Consider the following 14,753-nt stretch of genomic DNA (forward strand, 5'->3'; position numbering starts at 1 on the left):
AATTGAATGTTAGATTAAGAGAGAGAGGGCGTAAAACGATGAGAGCGAGAGTCAGCTACAGATACTAATGCTTGTTATAAGACCTGGCTTGGATTTATCTTTTGGTTTTGGACCCCAGCTCTGCTCCATGTTTCAGGTTATTCTTTACCCGTCGAGCCAAACTCAATGCCAAACTCCGACGCATTTGTTGTTTCTGCTGCCGCTGCATTCCGAAGTCGAGCAGGTACCTGTCTTCTCTCTCCTTGTCTTCCATCCCGCTCTGTCGCATAGGTGTGAGTGCGATCGTTGCTCGCTACCTGCGAACGCAACAACAACACAATCCCGGTTTCCAGGAAAATATTAACGATAACTCCAAAAAAGAAAAATACGTTGCCGCACACAGAAACAGATTGGGATGCACAAATCCAACGGATGGCACAACAATAGCGAACTGCCATTGTTATTGATACTAGGAAAGCCGTGCACTCTCTCTTGTGCATTTGCCCCTAAAAAAGGAAAACGCCGTCGTCTTTGCCTTCTAAAAAAATAAAAGAAAAGGGACAGGGACAGGGACAGGGACAGAGACAGAGACCAGGATCGAAATCGAGAAAAGGGCCTAGGATCTGGGAAAATCTGAGCTGCTACCTGACCCCAAACGCTCGCACCCGCACCCTCAAACACACACATACTGATATCAGCATCCTGGACTTGAAGAGGGATTGCTACACTGAAGAATGGTTGCCAAACACCGAACAAGTCAAGTATAAAGAAAGACTTTAAAAGTTTGAGTTATCCACAACTTTGGGACATCAAGTTATTACTTTTATATTACGAAAGTATTACTATTAATATTTATACAAATTGTCGATTTTTTTTAACCTTATAGGAAATAAAAACGTTTTCTACTGTATACCTATAATTACCAGAGTTCCTTTAACTTGTATTACTATACTTTATAACTTGAATTTTAAACAACTTAACATTTCATATGCATTAAATGACATTAAATCCAAGCTTTGGGACCCTTCTACTGTTTCATAAGTACTTAACTAATTATTTAAAAAAAAATGTTTGTTATATAAGCTTAAAAGTATCCCGTATTTTTTGGAGTTTTATGTAAAAACCTTGATTTTTCGCCTATGAATATAACTTTAATAAACTTTATATTTCATATTTTGGACCCCTTCAACATAACTATTAAAATAATTTTTGAAACATAAAAAGTATGGACACGCTTTAGGTAAATTCATTTATTTTCCTCTGATGTCCATATTTACTCCTAAGAAAGTAAGATAATTTAAACTTCAAATTAAATTTATACCATAATTCTGAAATAATTAAACATTGCTATATGTCGAAGAACTAAACAAAAAATTAAAAAACAGAAAAGTTATAATTTTTTCATTTATTTTTCCGATTGTTCCTATGGGAGCTATATGCTATAGTCGTCCGATTTTGATGAAATTGAAACCGTAATTCTGAAATATTAAACCATTACTATATCTCGAAGAACTAAACAAAAATTAAAAAACAGCAAGTTATAATTTTTTTTCATTTATTTTTCCGATTGTTCCTATGGGAGCTATATGCTATAGTCGTCCGATTTTGATGAAATTTAAACCGTAAATCGGAAATATTTTACCATTACTATATGTCGAAGAACTAAACAAAAATTAAAAAACAGCAAAGTTATAATTTTTTTCATTTATTTTCCGATTGTTCCTATGGGAGCTATATGCTATAGTCGTCGTCCGATCCGGCTCGTTCCGACTTATATACTACCTGCAATAGAAAGACAACTTTTGGGAAAGTTTAATATATTAATTTTAACCTTATATCTTTCGATACAATTAAAAAAATGTTTAATTTTGCTCAGTTTAAAATTGGTACTATATACTGAATTCAAATTATCAAATTATATCAATTTTTCGCAGTGCATAGCAAAAGAACCTAAGTAGATTTCTTGGGCCTCCTGCCGAGGACTCTAGTAGTCGTACAGTCATTATCCTGGCGGGCAGAAGGGCAAGGCGTGCGTCCCACCAACCTTCCTGCCCTCTCCCTTCCCCGACGTCATCCCAGTCCCTCTACCACCGCATCTTGGGCTTCCTCTACCTGTCAAACCGGTTTGGCCAAAAAGGGCCAATCTCCCTCTATCAGTCTTTTGGACGTGTCAAGGCGGCCATCGAAAATAAATATAATCTCTTCGCTGGAACTCTGCATCGGCCGCAGTCCTCCGTCTGCGACTGCGACTCTGAAATATAGCGCGGCACATATAATAATCGATTGGTTTTCGGCTGGCTCTCCCTCGTCAGCTCGGATCTTCTTCTGGTTTTTTTTTTTGCGCGTTGCGCACTATGATCATGATCATTAAAGCTGCCGCTGTTGCTGGTGCTGGCAGAAGCACACAGGTAGAAGAAGCCAGCGGAAAAGGTGCAACACGCAGACGCAGTGCAAACGGGCCAAATGCAATCACCGTGGGCAGATGAGGCAAAGGCAGTCGAGGCGCAGGGAAAAGGCCCACGCAGTCAGTTCAATGTTTGGGCCAGCCCAGCGGATTCGATCTGCATAGCTACTTGTCTTATCTGCAGTCTGGAGATACACGATACCAGCCCAATCTGCATATGCATATCCGCGAATGGGCACATCTGCCAATTGATGTCTTAACTACACATTTCCCCTTAGTAATTGATTAAGTTCAGAACTTTATTGCAGTCAAGGTAATCAAATGAAGGTTTACAACTGACTTTAATATATGATATTAAGGTGACTAAAAAATTTCACATTTCACTTGGAAGTCAAAAAAGGGTAGTTGTGCATAATAAATAAGTACTACATAATAACCTTTATTAGAAAATGTAACATATTTTAAAATGACTTCCACCTTTATGAATTCTAGTTCTTTTTTGGAAATCATTGTTATAGTTCGTGGGTATATTAACTTTGAAATGAAAAAAATAGTACTAAGACAGTAATAGTACTTATATTAGTACTTATAAAACCCATTTTTCTGTCCTTTACTTTTAGTTTTGGTGTTAATTGATCTCTTCTTGTTACGGATTCAAATCTAAATTTAAATTTTAATATAAGAGAAAATCTTGCCCGTTGTTAAATCTTCATGTTAAGCTAAAGCTCAGCCAGCAGCAATTTTCATAGCACAGAAATAATAAGGAAAAAGATCTCTGAAAACTCTTAGAGCATTCAATTTCACCAGCAAGATGCAGATTCAGATCCATCCAGATTGAGTCAGTTGCAAAAGTGTCAGCCAAGGGAGGGACTAACTATACAAAAGGCGCCGCCATCAAGTCCAATTGATGTTATCGCCAACTCGGACCAATTTGTGGTCTGCCCGCATCTCTTCCAGCACACATATTTTTTTTCCTTCTAAAATCTTGAATAACCGAAGGGTGTGATCCGGTAGAAGGGAGTTGGCGGTGGGATTTTGGACACCGGCATCAGAAACGATGTCAAGCTGTGATAGATTTGTTTCAGTACATCATATAATTTGCCTTTGATCGCGCATCGAGCATATGTGATTTTTGAACACAAATATTGCCCTCATATCAAATAAACAGCTGGAATATGTACCAAGAATGATTAGGTATACCTACGAAATTTTTGCTTAGTTTTCCATTAGAGGCAAAATATAAGACCCAAAAGTTTTCAAATCTCACACTCACTATCCAATCTCGGATCTCAAAACCAAAATTTGAAGTCCCCATTTCGACGAAACCAGCCATGATTTTCAGATCCCAGGGCGTGTCCCTTATCTTCAAGTGGGTTCATATGGGAACAGGACATAAGCATTTATTGTGTCCTGTTGGGAATTAACACTTGTCCAGCTCTTGGAACGACTTCCTTGTTCGCATTCACAAACTCTGTAAATTGAAACCGGATTGAGAGGTCATGAAGTAATCTCAAGGGTTGTCTCAAGTGAAAAGTTCCGCTACAGCTCAAGGAGGTTTCCTGCGAAATATGAAAATATCCGTCAAGCGATCGAGGATCGTTACAGCAATAGAATCGGTCAGATCAGAAATAAATTTTTACCAGGAAATTGAAATAAGTAGTTGAAATACCTAGTACTAAAGTGTTCAAAATGAATTATTTCCATTTTAGGAAATTGTTCTGAAAACAATTAAAAAGATAAGATCTTGTCTTTCTTTAAAGATTTTAAGAAAACCAAAAGTATTCCACATATATGTAAAATGTTCCTTTATTGTTTATGTAATTTTAAATGCTATATGTATATATCTAGATATAGTATTTATATCGTAAGTAAATGTCAGTTATTATTTTTGCTTTTGAAAAAGTTCGTTTATGGCATTACGCACTAAAAATTAAATGTCCACTTCGATTTTGGGGTTCTGTTCCTTCTTAAAATTCGTTTACGCTATGACTTTAAAATACTCCCGTTACACAACTCTAGAAACTAGATGCTAATTATTAAAACCCAGACCCAACTATGCTTTTTCTATATGTATATGGCTACGGAAGGGCAGTTCAACTGAAGCAAGTTGGTTTCGATATTAGGATTAGGAGTATGTCGTATATATATAATATATATATGTACATGCCAAACCGATCTGGGGCGGCTAGCAAGGAAGTGGATTTGTGTGAGTTTATGCTAAAGCATATTTTGATTTGATTTGATACATGCGCGGTTCTCTAGGTGCTATATGGTCTCTATATAGGTAAATGTAATGCATATGTGTTTAGTATTGTTTAAACGATTCGTTGACTCTTGTCCACATGGATAATTCGTATTTCCACAGCTATCTACTCCGCCCAAAACACTTTTCTCCAGCCACACCTATCCCTCGATTCAACTCACGATCCGGGGTTTTGAAAAAAAGTGTTTTGGGCCTCTTCAATTGGCCGAACTCTCTGAGCGTTTCTCTTCTCTTCTCCGCTTCGATTCGATTTGATTTGATGATATATTCATTTTGCATTCTAATGTGGTACGTGCCTAAGTTCTAAATTATGCTATATTCTCTCCCAAAAAAACCCTCGTCTGCGTGGGGACTTACAACAAACATTGCTCGTTGCTCGAACAGAATGAACAAAAAACGCGACTCCAAATCAGAAAACCATAAATATAAAAAATTATTAAAATACTATAATGTATAATGGGGTTATATCACAGGTACATTTTAGACTTTTTTCAAAATGCAAGATTGTAGAAAACATTGTGTCATGGAGGGATCTGCACAGGGACAGGACAACGGAACGGACAACTGGGATTTGTTCTGTTGGCCGTGTGCAGCTCCTCAACTCGTCTAAATGCTATGTAAGTAGTTGTGTAGTGTGTCGTTTAGTATGTATACATATATATATATATTCACTGGGTCAATGAAGTATATTATTCCTTGTTATAGAAAAGCACTAACCATTAAACATTGCAACTGCCGTTTCACTTGTCCCCCAAACTCTACTCAACTCCACTCAGCACAAGTCCGAGTCGGAGACAAATGCTCGATTGTGATCGTAGATATGAATGAGTTTTGCATACAAGTATATCGTAATCAGTATCGTTATTGTATTGCTATCAAGCCTATGACTAGGACCGATTTGAAAGCCAAAACCCAAAACATGCTGTACAAATGTGTGTACTTTGGTTCTAACTACATACGTTGTAAGTCACCTTTTTTTTTTTTTTTCTGTGTACTTGCTATGGCCTGATCTGATTTATCTTCCTCTATAAGTTCCTTTGAGTACGTATTTTAATGAAGTTCTGCTGGGACACAGATCCCTGCTATTTAGTAATTACTGTCTCCCCGCGTTTATGAAGCAATATCTATCGTACAGCACTCGCGTCTCTTAAGTACAAATGTCTTCGTTTTCCATTGGGGGGAACATTGTTGTGGTGCATGGATGGGGGAGCACTGTGCCTGTCTATGAGTATCTACGCTGGTAGATGTGATAATGGAAAATTCGTAATTGCTAAAGCTGCACAATGCCCCCATGATTGTGATTGTGACAAGTGTGGTTTTGTGTATCCGAGTGTAATACCCGAGAATCCACTACAACATATTTACCCATTCCGTTTTTGATTTCTGAATTTTTGAAATACAATTTGAATAGTAGAATGGCAAGATTTTGTTGTAGCGGACTCAAGGCATCAGTCATCCGAGTTCGATAGTTGATGCAGAAACTTTGAGTTGACCCAGTCACCCGACTGTTTACAAGTTCGATATGAATGAAGGGTTAGACTAGATGCTATCTTTAATACTAATCCACCCAGTTGGGGAGGTCCGCAGACTTTTTCCTTAGGTGTTCCTAGCAGTCAATTGACGGGGCGCCGGTTCGCCCGCCTCAGCGTACAGGCAAGATCCCTCGCTGCAGGAGCAGGTGTCGCCCTCGCGGGAACTGTTGCAGCAGTCACTCGTGTACTGGCGATGCTCGTACTCCGCCAGCATGTTCTCGTTCTCGCTCTCCAGGCACGGCTGCACCACCGGTGGTCGTCGTCGGCCGTGGTGGCCACCGCGTTGTTTGCCGCTGCTGCCGGTGCCATGATCCTCCAGCTGCAGCTGCCGCTTGTGACCCTGCGAGGTCCTCGAGTGATCCGAGCACTCGGATGAGCACTGGTAGATCTGGTGGCTGGAGGTGGTCGGGTGCATCGGGTGGCTGTTGGGCAGCACCGGCTGGTACCAGCCCTCGGGCACGGGAACTGGCGGTGGGGGCTGCATGGGTGACGGCGTGGCCAGGGCATCGCAGCTGTTGCAGGCGCGGCTCTGGGCACATCGCGCTGCATTTAATCCAGCCTGGTACTCGCTGGTCGCATGTCGCTGGGTGGCAAATGGCAGGTGGTTGGGTGGCACTCCACCGCCCGGAGCCGCGGTGGCAAAGTAGGCCGGTAGCTGCGGCGGATGCTGACTGGTGGGCGTAATCTGGTAGCGATTCTGGGTGCCGCCAGCCACCGCCGACAGCGGATTGCTGTACACGTTCTCCGGGGGACAGGCGACGGCGTATTGCGGCGAGACACCCCAGGCCGAAAAGCCGCCCGAGGAACTGCTGTGTATGGAGGCGTTCAAAATGCTGCAAGGAAATGAAAGTGTTAACCCAATTCAATACTTATGCATATATCGAGTCCCAGCACTTAAATTAATGTGTGCTTTACATAGATAATCACGCAAAGACAACTCAATATATTCGAACATTATTTTTCTGCCATAGGAAAGATAGGTCTTAATTATCATAGTTTCATTAAATGAATAAATAAAGTTTTTAATTTTTTAGGACACAGTTTGCGATGCATTAGAACGATCGAGCAAACTTATCATTTTGGTATACCTTACAGATAACTACATATACTATACATGTTAGTATAAAAAGGTTTTGTAAGTTTTATAAAAATGCTTTTACGAAAAGTTTAACTGGTCTTTAACTTTTTCGGACAAACAGGTGTGGCGACTTTGGGGCCGGGGCACGAAAAACCGGGCCATAGTAATAAACATTATTACATATGAATGCAGGAGTTAACTTAATCTATTCAGCACTCTTCTTCCTTCCAAAAAATTTTTTAATTTAACAAAGGTAAAGTAAAACTAGAATTACCCTTTTTTAAATGACAAAAAATAAGAAAAGGGCATTCATAATTTTTTAATCTTACCTTTGGTTTGTGGAAATGCCTGAGCCAGCGCTTTTGGAGCTCTTCCGCGAAGACTCCGGTGATCCCTGTGCATATCCGTAGGTTGAGGGCGGCGGTGGATGTTCGGGCGGCGGGGGTAGGAACTCAGACCAATTGATGGGCTCAACCGGATATTGCAGATAGTTTGATTTTACAACAGGAACCGCTGGTGCCTGGCCGGCAAAAGCATCCGAATAGGGCGAATGAGTTCCCGAATCCTTGTCGGCACTCAAAGATGTCGCCTTGGTGCAGGTCTCACTCGAGGAGGTTCCAATGATCATGGTGGTGGCATAGGGCGTGGGATTATCGGGGCTCTGCAAGGACATATGGGGTAAGCATATGTATTTGAAGGAACATAGCACATCGATCTCACCTTGCGACAGTTGTAGAAGGTGGTCAGATTACGGGTGTCTACTTCGGCGTAGTCGGTTCCCCCATCGGAGTTATTGTAGTTCGACTGACTGCTGTTCACATGGGACAAAAGTTTCGATTCGCTTAGGCCCGAATCCTTGTCAGTATCTGCAGTTCGCCAGCCACGATTATGGTCTATCCACAGGCTTTCCTTGCTATTGATGTTTAGTGCTGTTATTTCGTTGTCGCTGACCACTAAAAAGAAGAATGATAGGAAGTTAAGCATATGTTTACTAAGTCTACTAACAATGAATATGATACATTAACAAAAATACCTTTCTAGGTTTGGTTTATGTGAAGATCTCTTTTTATAAAAGTTTGCATGTACTACAAGTTTGCTCAACTGAACACTTACCACTTAAGTGACCCAGCTCCTTGGTCATTTGATGCTTCCTCTTAAAGTAGACCATGGAAATAGCTGCCGAAATGACAAGGACAAGGAGGACAATGCAGACCAACGCCATTAGCCAGGGGCCAGATAGGTAGTCAGTCGTTTTTCTATGAGTGGTGGGATTGATGTCGCCGGTGGGTAAATTTCCATTGCCATGATAGGTTAGATCCTGACCCTCGTGACGCCCATCATGAGTGCCACTGGGATGGGCCCTTGGTGGATGAACGTGATGAGTGGGGTCCATGAAGAGCGATATCTGTGGATTTGAAGCGGTATTTAGAAAGAGCCAAAAGAAAGAAAATAGTGCTTTAACTCACCGGTTTGGAGTAGGGTCCATCTCCTGCTTTGGTAAAGGAGTTCAGTCGCACACTGTACACAGCTCCAGTGGTTAGGTTGTTCAGGAGCACAGACGTGGTGGTGGCATTGAGCGTCATATTGGCGAGAACCTTCATGGTGTTCCCGGCACTGACCTCGATCTTGTAGCCATACAGATTGCCATTGTGGTGCTGGGCGGGTGGCGGAGTCCAACGGACCCATCCGGCGGTTTGGTTGTACATGCCAATCTGTATGTTGTCTGGTGGCGCGGAGGGAACTACAAAAGGGATTACATAAAATGGTGTATTTAACACTTCATTAAGCTTCCTCGTTCTCACCATCTTCATAGGTAAGGGCCGTTTTGGAGTTACTGGGCTGTCCTTCAATGGTCTCAAAGAAAGGTGTTAGGAAAAACTCATACTTGGTGTACTTTTTTAGGTTTCCTACTACATAGGAATCTGTAGAAATATCCATAACCGTGATCGATTTGTACTGTGGTGTTGGCAAGCTGGCATCCTTATAGTGTATACGTAGTCCCTGATAAATAAGTTTAATAAAAGGTGATGTCAAGTCGTTTTTGCTATTGTATATTAATAAATGAGCATACCTCTACATATTTCTCATCCGCGCTCACATGCAGCATCCAATCCAAACGAACGGCGCTGGCATTAATAGCCGATACGTCTATAAGCTCTACCGACTGTACAAAAAGAAAATCAAGTTAGTGAAACTCACTTTAAGTCCGCATGTTAACTTACCTTTCCCGTAAGTAAAGTTCGAGCTGCTGACAAATCATTCGCAGATGCAGCATCGAAGTCATCCTCAATGGTTTTAATGGCATTCGATAAGCCCGACGGCACAGATATACCCTGAGTATTCTCTGCTCTAACTAGGAAGACGTATGAAGTGCCAGGACTGAGATCTGAGATCTGTAACAAAATCAAAGAAAAAGTTGGCCAACAGGAAATTCGATTTTTTATAGCTAATCTTACAGTGACTTGAGTGTCGCCAACTCGATGGGCAGCCACAATCCAACCAGTTTCCGCATCTGGACTAAAGTACTCCACGGTGTATCTGATATAAAAAATCAAACTTAATGATGATCTCATTGAATGGGTGTGCCGCCTAAACTTACCCAATGATTGGTCCCACAGCGCCAGTTTTCTCTTGGCTTTTGGCCCAACGAAGACTTATGCTGGTGCGGCTGACATTCAGGACTTTGGGTGTGCCTGGCGGAGCAGGATAAGTACTAGGATCTGCTGCCCGATGAAGAGATGTTGAGCCAGTTTTGTCGACCTATAAGAACAAAGATGGTTTGGGTTAGGAGATTTTTGTCGTAGGGAATAATTTTCAAACACACCGTTAAAGTTGCTGCCCAGGAAGTCTCTCCTCGTTCCCCAGATGCAGTACAGGTGTAGGTGCCAGAGTCACCAATTTGAAGATCTAAAAGTAGAATCATATTAGCATAAGCATGGAAACACACAACTTTAACAGTGTAAACATACCGTCAACTCTCAATGAGCTGCCTTGGATAATACTGTAACGATTGCCCGTTTGAACGGCATGTCCATTATGGAACCATTTAATACGAGGACTGGGATTCCCGGTGGCGCGACAGGGTAAAGTAGCCACCGATCCTTTGGGCAGTGTCTGATTGGCAGGCCCTATTTGGATAATAGGAGGGGGACGCTCGTCCACCGAGCTGACCTGCAGGAAAACCCGCACCGTGGAGGAGTCTACAACGCTAAAAGCGGAGCACACATAGAAGCCTTCATCCTCCTGCCGCACATCCGTGATCTGTAGGGTTCCATCGGCAGCCACATGCTGTCTACCGTGGGAGCTGTTGGGAAACATTAGCGTTGACACTCCCTCCTTGGTCCAGAAAACAGAGGGCTGTGGGTTCCCGGAAGCCATGCAAGGCAGCTGGACAACGCCATTCAGGCCCACTTTCTTGTTACTGGGTCGCTTGGTGAAGTTGGGAGGAGCTTTTGAGGAAAGAACATCGAGACTACAGTGTGTGATACATTTAGGACAGGCTTAAAGCTTACCATGCACTGTGAGCGAAGCTCTGGCGCTAATCTGACCCACATTGTTGTGTGCCTCGCAGACGTAGGTGCCCTCGTCGGTGGGTGTGATATTGGAGATCTCCAAACTCTTGCCATCGTGGAGGATTCGAGCCCTGGACACCGGAATATTGCCTTCCTCCTTTTTCCACAGCACTTTCGGCGGCGGATCACCGCCCACGGAGCAGTGGAAAGTGGCAGTCTGTCCGTAGAGCATCACCTGATCTTTGGGCTCCTTCATGAAATAAGGTTTGACCTGGACAATCAGCTTGGCATAGCTAGACTCGCGAGTGCCCACCAGATTCTGGGCAATGCACTTGTAGTTGCCCTCGTCAATGGGCTCCACATTGCTGATGAGCAGGTTGCCACCATCAACGATACGCACGCGGGAGCTGGCGCCAAAAGACATGGCTTTCAAATCGTCCAAGGGAACGCCATCCTAGGAGCACACAAAAAGCGGTTAGGCCAGTGAAATTCAACTGATTTTCGAGTCTAGTTTTGAAAAACCCACCTTCATCCAAATGAGCGTTGGCTCTGGAATGCCTTTGGGCGGCCCACACTCCAGCAGAGCCGTCTCGCCTTTGGCCACTCGCGTGTCTTTGGGCTCCACGCGAAAATCGTCGCGCAAAACTGGCAATGTAAAAACGAAACATAAAATAATCAGAGACAAAGCTTTGGCGTGTGGGCAGACACGTTGCAGACTGGAGTGGCGGACTAACTTACCAGCAATCTGGAGCGAGGCATGGCGACTAACGGCCTGGCCCACTCGGTTCTTTGCCACGCACCAGTACTCCCCGCCATCCTGTTCCTTTTTGCCCTGCATCGTCCTGTAGAAGAAGAGGGCGCCGTCCTTGAACTGGACGCGGTGCGATTTCTTTTCGTTGGTGCTGACGGGCTCGCCATCCTAAAAATGGGTGGGGAAAAGTGGCAAATTGAGTTACGATTCGGCAAGGTTTTGGATGCCTCACTGAAAAAAACTTAACTTGTTTATCTAAGATAATAGCAATATAAATTAAAATGCAAACACTATTTTGTACGGTATTTGTAAGCATATTTGATAAAATTAATACATTTGAAAAGTACTTATTCGTGGATTGTTTAGTTGTCATATTCAAAAGGTCTTTTTCCAACATATTTGATTAGAAATTTAAATAATACTGCACATTAGCCTAAATAAGATTTTTCACAAACAAAACAGTGTACAAAAAAGAAGTTGATATTTTTTAAGGAGTATGTTGCTAAAGATACATATGTTTTATCATGTTTTTTTAACAATCTAAAAATAAAATATCAAAGAAAACCTAAGTTATTTTATTGTCCGGCTAGAAACACAAACTGTGTTCCATGAAAAAAATGATATGCAGATGTTACTAATACTGTTCTTAAGCAAAAAATTGCAAAAGGTTTATCTTTATTGCCACATTTCTTATAGCTCGAGAAGTTCGTTTTAATTTAATTAAAACTAAAGTAAACTTGTCTATCTCTAAATCTCTATAAGTCAAACAAAAAAAAAAAGAAATGTTGATAAGATATGTATATTGAGCAATTCAATAAGCATATTAATTAGGGTGAAGTAAGTTTATTGAAATTGACATAAGTTAAATGAAAAAAAAAACAGCAACAAGCCAGGCTTATTAGGGTGTTATAACAAACAAATTATATACGTTTTAACTTGTTACGGCATTTTATTTAAACAAATCTTAATAAAATATGACGTTAAAATGGTTTTTGTAGTTATGGTTTCTGCCAACTCAAGGGGTATGCTATGGAATTTGTAAGTATCTAATGGATATGGCTCATTTTGATTTGATATTTAGCTTATTTGTTTTCTGTGTAATTAATGGCTAGTGTGCTTGGAGTGAGATGAGTATTATTTTGCGGGTACCTTAAACCATTCGATGGTGGGTTCCGGCTTGCCCTCCACCTTGCAGTTGAGTGTGGCGGGTTCATTCTTCTTGACGACCAGGTCCGTGGGATGTTCGATGATGCGCGGCGATTGGTACTGGCCTGCAAAGGGGTTAAATGGGTGGGGATGTGGATTAGCCAGTTGGACGGGGACCGAGTTCCCACAAATGGGTTTGCAGCATTACCTCTGACAGCTGGCAGGCCACTGCTGGCCACCAGGAGGAGAAGCAGCCACGGCAGGAGCAGCATCCTGCTGCTCCGGCTGCGACAAGGGTTAATAGTGGTGCTCGTGCTCCAGGCGATGGCGTTGTGTTTTTCGGTACGCATGGGGTGTATTTTATGGTGGTGCTGTGGCAATGACTCTACAGATGACCCAAAGCAGCGGCGATCATTGTGGCCTTGGTTGGTTTTTCTTTTTTGGTTTTTGATCCTAGGATGGGTATGGATATGGGTTAACGAAATGTGGGCAGCTGTTAGGATGATGGCTGGTTAGGCGTGGCAGCAGTATTGCTTTAGCCCCCGGGGGACTTTACGGGGTTTACTTGGCTTTTATCTGTCCAAAATTCCAAATTATTTCTCGCCTGCTCCACTTACGCTTGCATTTCCATGCGATAAGCACTCACACACACACACACACTCACTACACACACACACACTCACACCCACATATGTATGTCTATGCTGGTTTTCCATTAATTTTATTTCCGTATTTATCTCTCTTTGTGTTTATCTCCCATTTGAAATGCGACGACCAGCCCCGAAAATTTACAATCCAAATTCTGATTTGGAGTTTGATTTCACGTTCTCACACTTTCTTTATAACGCTTTTTATTTCGATTTTAGTTTTTTGATTGTTTTAGTTTTTTTTTCGGAGGTTTTCGGGCTTCTTATTAATCAGCCGCGCAGTGTAAGTTTTGTTGGTATTTATTCGTCGATTGCTCGCTTTTCGGGGTTGTTTTCTTCTCAGGAGCTCTCGCGCACATTTTCCACATTTCCCGAACGAAATTTCTTTTTGGTAAAATTACAAGAACAAGAACCAACTGCCGCTCCCCCTCTCACTCTCACTCGCACTGGCACTGTCACTCACTCCCTCTCGCTCGCGCGGCCTGCCGTTCCTGGGACTTCCCCCCGTTCCGCTTGTTGTTGTATCTATAACAGTATGTTGTATCTATAACTCCTTGTAATATTTGCTTTACATCTGCAGCTGCACTTTGTAAACCCCGAAAAATTGAGCTCTATTTCGAAAACCAGGTGCGCGGTTTAAACACAGATACTTGGGGCCTAAACTTACTCGAATTTGGCTGCAGCAAATTAACTATTTTCCTGCGATTTAAGTGCGATTCGGGCGCAGTGAAAACTCACAATTGGACGTGGGTCGTGTCTGAGGAAATCTGAGAGCGCAACGGGCGGAATCGGAATGTAATGGCCAGTGAAGGGCGCAGCGGAACGGAGTGGGAGAGTGGAACGTGCCAATGGTCCCGATAAGGAATACTGAAAAATACCAGAAACAATGTATTTTCACTGATATGGCAACGCCGAGTAAATCGGACTGTTTGCTTTTAAATTTGGTTTCGCGGGTTCAATTTATCGGACAATTCTTGCAACCAATATATAGACAACAAAACCAATCCAAAAAAATGGAAATTAAAAAATTCCAAATCCAGTATATCTTTTAATATGCATATAGTACATATACTTATTCATTATTTGTTGCTGAAGATTGCGTCAAAATCCCTATGTGGATAAGTTTATATTTAATTAAACCTATGATTATTATAATGAATTTTTAAAAGAAAATGTTTATTGCATATATTGTGGTAATCTTTGGACAAGGCGACCGAAATACATGCCCTTCTGCGCTTCTACACAACATTACGTTATAAATTTAATTATCAAAAATTCTAGAAAAAAATTGGCGTAGTTAAACGCAGTAAGTTTAATTTTATGAAGTAGCAATATTAAAATCTTACAAATTTTGCAGATTTCTTAGTTATGTGTTCAAAAGAATCGCATTAATTACTAAAAACCTTCAAAATGTAATGTTTCTTAATTACTTATGCGTTCT

General features: G+C 41.8%; 1 protein-coding gene across 2 annotated transcripts; it reads right to left on the bottom strand.

Annotated features, from left to right (window-relative positions):
• Positions 1-4,164: 4,164 nt before the first annotated feature.
• Positions 4,165-14,112, bottom strand: LOC128255352 (protein sax-3). Of its 2 annotated transcripts, XM_052984901.1 has the most exons (18): positions 13,980-14,112; positions 12,874-13,118; positions 12,669-12,790; positions 11,507-11,687; positions 11,295-11,413; positions 10,769-11,222; positions 10,226-10,705; positions 10,081-10,163; positions 9,856-10,016; positions 9,713-9,794; positions 9,479-9,649; positions 9,328-9,420; positions 9,059-9,257; positions 8,723-8,997; positions 8,370-8,661; positions 7,977-8,209; positions 7,586-7,917; positions 4,165-7,011 (listed from the first exon to the last, which is right to left on the bottom strand). In XM_052984901.1, exons 2-18 carry the CDS (start codon positions 13,013-13,015, stop codon positions 6,243-6,245), a joined length of 4,188 nt encoding a protein of 1,395 aa, XP_052840861.1. In that variant the 5' UTR covers positions 13,016-13,118; positions 13,980-14,112; the 3' UTR covers positions 4,165-6,242. The 2 variants fall into 2 exon arrangements, with proteins under 2 accessions (XP_052840861.1, XP_052840862.1); XM_052984902.1 differs by lacking the exon at positions 13,980-14,112 and having other exon boundaries at positions 12,874-13,134.
• Between the last annotated feature and the right edge of the window lie 641 nt (positions 14,113-14,753).

The sequence above is a fragment of the Drosophila gunungcola genome (assembly GCF_025200985.1).
Source record: "Drosophila gunungcola strain Sukarami chromosome 2R unlocalized genomic scaffold, Dgunungcola_SK_2 000011F, whole genome shotgun sequence".
Classification (NCBI taxonomy): domain Eukaryota; kingdom Metazoa; phylum Arthropoda; class Insecta; order Diptera; family Drosophilidae; genus Drosophila; species Drosophila gunungcola.